At 36.4% G+C, this 9,125-nt stretch overlaps 1 protein-coding gene across 1 annotated transcript in view; it reads left to right on the top strand.

Annotated features, from left to right (window-relative positions):
* LOC107090224 (inward rectifier potassium channel 16-like) overlaps positions 1–3,683 on the top strand; it is a 15,675-nt gene extending 11,992 nt beyond the window's left edge. The window contains exon 2 of the mRNA XM_015383491.1: positions 1,202–3,683. Within this exon, the coding sequence (XP_015238977.1) occupies positions 1,212–2,480 (1,269 nt within the window). The 5' untranslated portion in view covers positions 1,202–1,211 and the 3' untranslated portion in view covers positions 2,481–3,683. The remainder of the gene's footprint in view (positions 1–1,201) is intronic.
* Positions 3,684–9,125: the final 5,442 nt, after the last annotated feature.

Raw genomic sequence — 9,125 nt, 5'->3', positions numbered from 1 at the left:
AATTGCAGCTCTGTTTGTTGTACTATTCTTTCTAAGTGTAATTGTTCTTTGATGGCAGCTTTTTTCTGAGCTGTGGTATATGAAATGACACATCCCCTAATAAAAGCTTTAGCTGTCTCCCAGAGTAACGAAGGGTTGACATCTGGGGTCTTATTAGTATCCATAAAGAAATTCCACTGATCTGTAATGTAGTCAACAAAAGATGGGTAGCTCAGTAAGGAGGGATTCATCCTCCAGTGGCGAGAGGCAGGATCAGCATAGGGGGGGCTAATGCATAGAATAACAGGAGAGTGATCGGAGATTGTACATGTGCTGATTGAACAGTTTCTAACTCGATCCAATACCATTCTTGAAGATAGGAAGAAATCAATCCGAGAGAATGTTTGATGGGGATGAGAGAAAAAAGTATAATCTCTCTCCCTAGGGTTAGTGACTCTCCAGGTGTCATATAATTCTAAGTCTTGGCAGAACTCTTGTAATCTCAGACTTTTTCTTGAAGTTGTAGTAGACCTGGGAGGAGACTGGTCAACGTCTGGGTCGTGAATACAATTAAAATCCCCCCCCACTACTATGTACGGCGTATGTACTGAAGCAATGTCCGACAGCAGTTTTGGGAAGAAAGTAGCCTCGTATATATTTGTTGAGATTAACAATGACACAACGTGGTAAGCTGCTGAGCTCTAGTCATAATGTTCTTAATTCGGTTTTGAGTAAAATCAATTTCCGAATCGTTTTCTCACATAGAGCCCAGTTAAAATAGTTTCAAAATCTAATATGTGAAAGAGGTCAGCATCAGCACCCTTTCCCTCTGTCTGTTTTTGGAGTTCGGAATGAGTTCAGCGTTAGCTATGTGGTGTTTTCCATCCATCTTTGTTGCTGACACAAATGAAGACACAATTACTGAAAAAAAAATAGCACACAATCCATTCAAAGGTTCTTCAAATATATATGTTTATTTAATTATATGGATTGCAATTTTTGAAGAAACAAATGTTTAAAATCTGTGTATCTTTGGTGAATAATTTAAAAATGCTTCTCCTGCAATCTATGCCTTTTCTTTGTTATTCCTTTTCTTTTAGTGTCCCATGAAGTGCTTTTGATTACCTTGTTAATGAACAGCGCAATATAAATAAATCTGCCTTTATTGTATTAGATGCATCTCAGCCAATTAATTTCACTCATGTTTCTGTATTCTCCACAGGCTCTAAAAGATGCCTAAATATCTGTCAGTGAACCCTTTTGAAGAAGTAAGTGTGAAGACTGAAAATGAACAACGTCCGAACACACCGCGCTACATACGTAAAGAGGGCACTTGTCGTGTTCTGTTTCGCCACGTCCCAGAAGAATGGATGCTGTTTGTTACTGACATCTTTACCACCTTAGTTGAGATCAGGTGGAGGGTGATGTTTCTGATCTTTGCACTGTCTTACATCCTTTCCTGGCTTTTCTTTGGGATCCTCTTCTTTATCATCGCCTTAGTTCATGGAGATGTCAGAGACCACAACAATGATCCCTGCGTATTTGAGGTGCGCAGCTTCACAGCCAGTTTCCTCTTTTCTCTGGAAACCCAGACAACCATTGGTTACGGCTTTAGAGGAATGTCTGAGAACTGCATGATCGCCATCATCATTGTCACCATACAGGACGTCATCAGCTGCTTCATTGACACTTTTGTCATTGGAATTGTAGTGGCCAAAATGGCCTCAGCCAGAAAGAGGGCGCAAACAGTTGGGTTCAGCAACCGTGCTGTCATCAACCTTCGGGATGGTTTTCTGTGTCTTTCATGGAGGATTGGAGACTTTCGCAGGCACCACATGGTGGAGGGAAGCGCCTGTGCTCAGATTCTTCGCACTACAGTGCACACAACTGGAAAAGTCGATGTGACCTATGAAGACCTGTCACTTCAGCAGAAGGACATAATCTTGATCACACCAACCACCGTTTACCACCGGATTGAGTCTGGAAGTCCACTGTACAAGATGAGTTTGGAAGACCTACGAAAGGCAGACTTTGAGTTGTTGGTTTCGTTCACCTACACAGATGACTCCACTGGCATGCTGCATCAGACCCGGACGTCGTACACAACAGATGAGATCCTCTGGGGTCACCTTTTTCAGGAGATGATCAGGGTCACTAACAAGCACTACAAGGTGGATTATAACCTGTTCAATAACACAGCTAAAGTGCTGGTACCTCTGAATAGCGCTGAGGAGTATGAGAAGAGGAAAATTGAGAAGGAGGAGCAGAAGCAGCTTCGGCTTTTAGCTCGAGCTTCTCCAAGACATTCTCCTAGGGGCTCCCCTCGGCCATCTTCACGATCACCACAGCAAAGTCATCCAGAGAATCGCTTGAACCCGCCAATAGTATTGGTTGAACTAATGGGAGACAACCAGCAAGAACCAAATGTTCCAACAACAGAAGGTGGAAATCAACATACAGAAACGTTGACTGTGCCAAAAGATTCCACAATCGCAGAATAAAGAAAATAGATCCTCGCTGCTTGAGATTTTACCTATACTCTCAACACCAACTGCAGACATCAAACATACGCAAGAATACCAACAGCAACACTGAGAACATCCCTGAAGCTCTAAAGATATTTAATCCCTCAAGAATATATACATTTTGGTTCAGCTAACATTCTTCATATTTGTTTAATTCGGCACACCACATGACTCTGCTTGATCTAGAGAATTAAGACAATTTAGGCATTTGGATAAAGGACCCCTTTAAGCTACAGGTCACAAGCTCTGGAGTTTAATATTAGACGGATTCTGACAACGTTTCTTGAACAAAACCAGAGCCACACTCATGGCCACCACTGGTAAAGTTGTGAAAGAGGCCTTAAATCAAAGCCCAGCATAATGTCAGTGAAAATTCTCAGTCTTCCGAGAAGCACAGAAAAGTTTTCTAAAAAAAAACAAAAAAAAAAAACATACTTCTGAAATTCCAACCCAGCAACACTTAAAGACTGGTTCATCCTTAAGACAGAACACCCAAACCAAAGCTGAGAAGCATGGTTAATGCGATCTAGTGTGGACTGTACAGCCTCCTATATTGGAGAAACCAAAACAGCTAGATGAACACGTGGTACAGCAAGAGGAGAGTCTGTAACTCTGGACAAGATTCAGCAGCACATTTGCATCTCAAGAACAAAAGACACACCTTTGAAGATCAAAATGCTCCAATTTTGGACAGAGAGGACAGATGGTTAGAAAAAGGGGTTAAGGACATCTTCGATGTTCAAAGAACATCACTGGACAGAGGAGGTGGATTGCTGTTTCAATTTTTAAGCATTTACAATCAGTCATGGAACTCATTCCAAAATTTGGGATTATACAGTACATATTATAACATGCAGTATCTTGCACAGAACGTTAATCTTCCTCTACTTCCATAAAAGAACATTGGTGTTCTTTTATGTTTTTTGGTGTTGTTTTGGTGATCGTTTTATTTAATGTCATACTTTTATTTAATGTCATACTCTCTAAAAAAAATATGGAACTCAAACAATGATCCAAAAACTTCTAGAGGAAAAATAGTTCCAAAACATCACAGATCCTCCACTATAATTAATAGTAGACTTGATGGATTTTTTTCATTGGGTTTTTAGCTAGTATACCTTAATATAGTCTCCTCACATTAAAGCATTTAGGCTATTCTGATTGTGCTAAAAATAAAAATATCACATTATATTTGTAATATATTTGGAGATGGCTGTGAGAATAGACCATTGGAAACAAGGATTTTTTTAAAAACTTTATCTTATTCTTACCAAGGGTGCCAAAAAGTGCAGATGGATTTGTGATCTATGCTATTTCCTTTTTTTTTTTGTCATAAATGTTCTAAACAGAAAATCTAGTTATGATACTGTACAACAAATCCATACATGCTAGTTTTTTTTTCTATGTATATGTACATTTACAAACACCACTGAAATAAACACAGTACTAATTATTTTATGTATTGGGCATTATTGTATGCACAAACCGAATGTACATTTTCAATTAATAACGCTTTTGGGAAGTTTTACCCTTAACTGTTTTTAAAAGCATATTATAAAAGGTGTAAATTTGTTAATTCCTACAGAGTGTAGTACAGTGCTACTGCTCTTACCGGTAATTGTTGCTGTGGGCTGTCATTCAGCTGTGCAAGGAAAAGATCCTGCAGATGTTTACTTGCCGATAAAGTAGAATAAAGCAATGAGGAGAAATGTTTGACTTTGAAAATTCCAGAAAGCAACCAATCATTGTTTTTATTGTTCTGTTTTAAATTGAACACTTTCAACAGGTGAGATAAACCATTTCAGCTCCGGGTTACTCTGCCCCGCCGCATGGCCAGATAAGATTGTCCGATAAATTATTGGGATTCAATGCTATAAACATAAAGTTAAATTTTTTATTAAATAATGTAAGTATATTCTTAATCCTTCTTTTTTAGATAAAAAAATATATACAGTATATTGTCATCCTTATCACGCCCACCTAACTATGCTACAGCTGGTATATATTATTTCTGGGTATGTATTATTTCCATCCAATAGACTCTTGAGTCAGTAAATTACATTAAATCATTGACCATCAATTGTATAACAGACTCAAAGGAATGTGTGAAAGGAGAAAAGCTTAATGTAGACAGTTCCTTTTTATCTTTAAGTATGGGCTAAGAGATTAAAGCTGAGTAAGAGCAAATTGGAGAGAGAATGATGTCTGTTGGTGAGGTATTAAAAAAAAAACAAAACAACTGCAGGCTTTGTCATAAGGCACAAAAATTGGAATTGCTCAATTATTCGCAAACCCCAAATAAAGTAAGATGAAGATTGTTGCCTGTTTCTTCTTAGGTCTTCAATTACTGTCTATATTTATGTTTATTTTTTGAAAAATCTGACTGGAAGGGTCGTTTGTTTCCCCATATTTTGGCTGACAAAAGCTTTAAATGTTATTTCTGTACTTTATGAATGTTGTTTATTAAAGCATTTATAGTGGACTCTAAGATTAAAGTGTTATCAACGTCAAAGGCGTTTGGTTTCCTCTGTCCATTAACTTGTATTGATAAGACTTGTTTTTATACTAACCTTAAAGTTTTAGAATTTAATAAATCAATAATTCTAAATTTAATATTTTTTTTAAATGATAAAGAAAGATCAAGCTTTCAATCAACGCATTTAGCAAGATCTACAAATTAAGAATTTTTATGCTTAACTGAATAGTGAAGAAATAGCTTCCTGGAGATGATCAGTTGTAGTTTTTTCAAACCAAATACTGTTAACTGTTTAACGTTAAGCTGCTTCTGCATCATCGCGGGTGAATGGGAAGCAGCACACATCCCGGCAGAAATCAGATGATGACGTTCTCTAATGTACTCCAAAAATGCAATGACGGAAAACAGATGAGCTCAGATAATAAGGTTCACACAAGCTCCACCAGAGCAGCCAGAAAATGGACTTCATATTCTTTATTTTACATGACATGTTGTCAAATTTATAGCTGATTCTGCTATAATCAATTTATCAAATCACTAATTATAAAAAAAAAAAACTTTTAAACCTTTAGGTTGTGCTTGTTTTTCATGTTACATATATATATATATATATATATATATAAACATTTTGTATTTAAGGTAAAAAAAAATGTTTCATCCTTCAATACTCTCTTTCAAGAACTCCTCAAGTGGAAAAGATTAAGTTTCACCTGGTTTTATTGTGCAAAAATTCCTCTTTAAGAAGCCTTTGGTTAGCCGAATCTTAATCAATTAAATCAAAGAAGTAATCAACAGATTAATAATTTTGCAAAATAATTGTTAGCTGCAGCCCTAGCAGAATAATGAAGGACAAGAGCTGAGGAAAAGTGGGCAATGAACCAGAACAGAATAAAATCCAAATTTGGCAATAACAATAATAATAAAAAAAAAAAACAAGAAATAACTGAGACCCTAATCTACAAAGAAATGAACTACAATGGAAAAACTAGGGAAAATAACAACATGGAAGAAGCAGAGGTATAAAACACTGAAGTATCATAATGCTTTTGAAAATACTTCTACAGTTTCTTAAGATAACTCTTCTATTCAAGTTACAGCAATCTATGTTACCCACAATGCATTGCAACAGATAAAAAAACTCACTGCAAGGTTTAAATAAACTGTTAAGATAGCAGCTTATTCAAATAAAATAGTTTAAAAGGTAGATGTGGAAATTATCCAACAAACAGGACAGGAACAAAACAGCATGGCTCCATCATAAAGTGTGATTTATTTGGAACACGTTTGTCATTGCATATGCAGCAAAATGTCGCTAAATGTTTAGTGTGTGATCATGTTGATATCTAATTTATTCCAACTTAATAATTCTGATTCCAATTCATTTTGATATCTAATTTACTCCACCTAATAATTCTGATTCCAATGTGTGTGCTTTTACCTCAAATCACATATCAGTTTCTTGATCGAAAATCCTGATGCTATAGTAAATACATGGCATACTGAGCTGCATCCAGTTCTGAAAATTAAAACTAAAACGCAGTCTTTGACATATATTTTAGGTGCATCTGAAAAATTTTAATGTCACTAAAAAGTTTTCTTCAAGTAGATGAAACTGAAATTTTCAAAATTACATAAGTTTAATGCAAAAGGATTTCTAATACAAAACCTCAGCCTAATGAAAATGTATGGAGATTTGAATTAGTGCACTTCCTTGAGGCTCCTATTGCTCACTGTAATTGTGGCATGGAGGCCTGCATGTAGCTCTGCTTTTAAAAACTGCAAAACAGAAGTAAATTATTGAACTAACTTCTTGACTTCCTTTCCGAACTATATTACTATAATTATAAATATTACTATAGTTATATAATACTATATAACCATTAACTTTTAGATTTTTATTTAGGTGTTTAAAATATACTCGAAATCTTCTGTTTTGGTTCTGCTTTTTTTAGTCACTCTATTAAAAACTAAAACCTAAAAACTTTATTTCAAAAGTGATTCATTAGCAATAAAAATTAAGAATAAGCATCCAGGGAAGACAATTTTTAAGTGAGGGGTTTATGACTTTTAACATTGAACAGAACCGAGAACTAAAGGCAAAGCTGAAAACAAACTGTAGCAGCAGTTTTAATGACTCAGCTTCTTTTTTCTCGCAACAACAAAAATACTTTGAGATTGTTATGTCTCATAATAAATACCAGACATGCCAGACCTGTGGTCAACAGAATGATGAAAGCTTCTGTCACCATGATGAGCAGCACAAACTTAGGTTATTTTGTCTGCAATCGTAAATGTTTAGGGCAAGACAATTTTGCTGGTGGATAAAAACTATCTTTAAAATTCACCAAGATTGTGTGGCACTAGAAGCCTTCATTTAACAGAGGACATGAAGGGAATGGAGAAGAAATTCAGCAAAGGCCCCTGGTTCAGGATTTAAACCTGGGACAAGTGTCAACTGGACTAAAGCCTCCATATGTGGGTCTAACCCTAAGTGTCACCATCCGTGCCCCCAAAAATTTTCTCTTTTTTTTCCCTGAGATTTTACGGTACTAGTGTCTCATTTTTCTGACAGTAGGCTGACAGTAAAGGGGGTATGAAAGAGGGGGGAGACATGCGGCAAAGGACCACAGGCCAGATTTGAACCCTGGTCAGCCACTTCTGTACATGGGTGCACGCTAACCCCTGCGCCACCTACATGCCAATGTTCTCTTTTTATGAGAAACAATGCTGAATCATGTACTAGTCTTATAGGAAGTGGTTTCTTTAGATTAAAATAGAATAATAAAATTTGGCCTGGAAATGAATTATAATGGTTGTTCCATAAGCACTACTATTGCCTACAAAAATACAATATTTTACAATGTAAGATGAAAGTATTCTCATGACTCTGCCCCTCTGTCTGTTAGTCTTTGTTTTAATTGTAAGAGGTCTGAATTTATATTGCATCTTTTAAAGTCAAGGGAGTTGTCAAGTGCTCTAGACTACATTCAGTTATTCACACAATGGTGGCAGCTACACTGGAGCCACAGCTGCCCTGGGGCACACTGACAGAAGCGAGGCTGCTGTACAAACACGGACGTAATTTGGGGGGGAAGACAAGGGACAAGCCCCCTGCACTGTTTGAAAAGTCTGTTTTGGTCCCCTGCACTTTTTACTGTCCAAAAACAGTGTTATGCTAAAGTACACAAGGACCAAGCACTAGGACCAAGTGGAAACCCGCAGTACAAGCTGAAGCCTGCTTCCCTGAGTTCAGAACATCCACAAGCTCCTGAGTAGACCTTCGTCTTTTCTTGTGTGATTAGCTGTCGTCGCTGTCACTCCTGAGAGGCTCACTTTACAAACAACTGATGCGCTACTGAATCGGCTCTGTGATTGGATGGTCACAGCGCTGCTGAAGTCCTACGCGCTACCACAATTCTTGTTGTGTTACGACACAACAAGAATTGTTGTGTCGTAAGCCTTTATCTCTACTTTCTGGTACGTTTTGGATTTTTTAAATATCTTAAACAGGTCGAGGAGTTACAGTCTTGGAGAAGAACGTCGGTCTGCAAAGACACGTTGAGAGAATCTGCTAATTTATCTTGGACATTTTTGGTTCTCTTGGGTCATGTAATCTACAGGGGTTGTAATATCAGATGGTTTAATTTACACAAATCTTTGAATCAGTGCAATGTGTGTGTGTATGTGTTTGGTTATTAGAATCACAGCAAGGATGTCTGAAAAAGAAATAGCGACATTAGAGACTTCTTTAAAAGTCAAAGTGCAAGTTTCATTCAAAGAACTGCACTGAAAAAAATGAAACATTGGCTCTTTTTAAATAAATTGAGGTAATCGATCACAACTAATATTGTAGTTTCATGCAATATAAATAATCCATTTGATTTGACCTGAAATATTTAACTTCAAGTAAATTAATTTCTGAAGGTTGAACCAAAGCAATTATTTCAGATTTTACTAAATCAAAATAAATACATTGGTTTTATTACTGAATGTAAATAATATACTTGGTTCAACCTGAATATTTTAAATTCATTTAAACAACTTTTGAATATGGGAGCAAACTATTTATTTAAGTTGTCTCAAATAAAAAATTAAAGTCATCGTAATGTAATATTTATAGACCTGATTTTTTTTTATTTACACTC

Source organism: Cyprinodon variegatus, unplaced genomic scaffold (genome assembly GCF_000732505.1).
Source record: "Cyprinodon variegatus isolate N-32 unplaced genomic scaffold, C_variegatus-1.0 Scaffold286, whole genome shotgun sequence".
Classification (NCBI taxonomy): Eukaryota; Metazoa; Chordata; class Actinopteri; order Cyprinodontiformes; family Cyprinodontidae; genus Cyprinodon; species Cyprinodon variegatus.
Note: the sequence above shows the minus strand (reverse complement) of the source record. Positions and strands in the feature narration are given on the sequence as shown.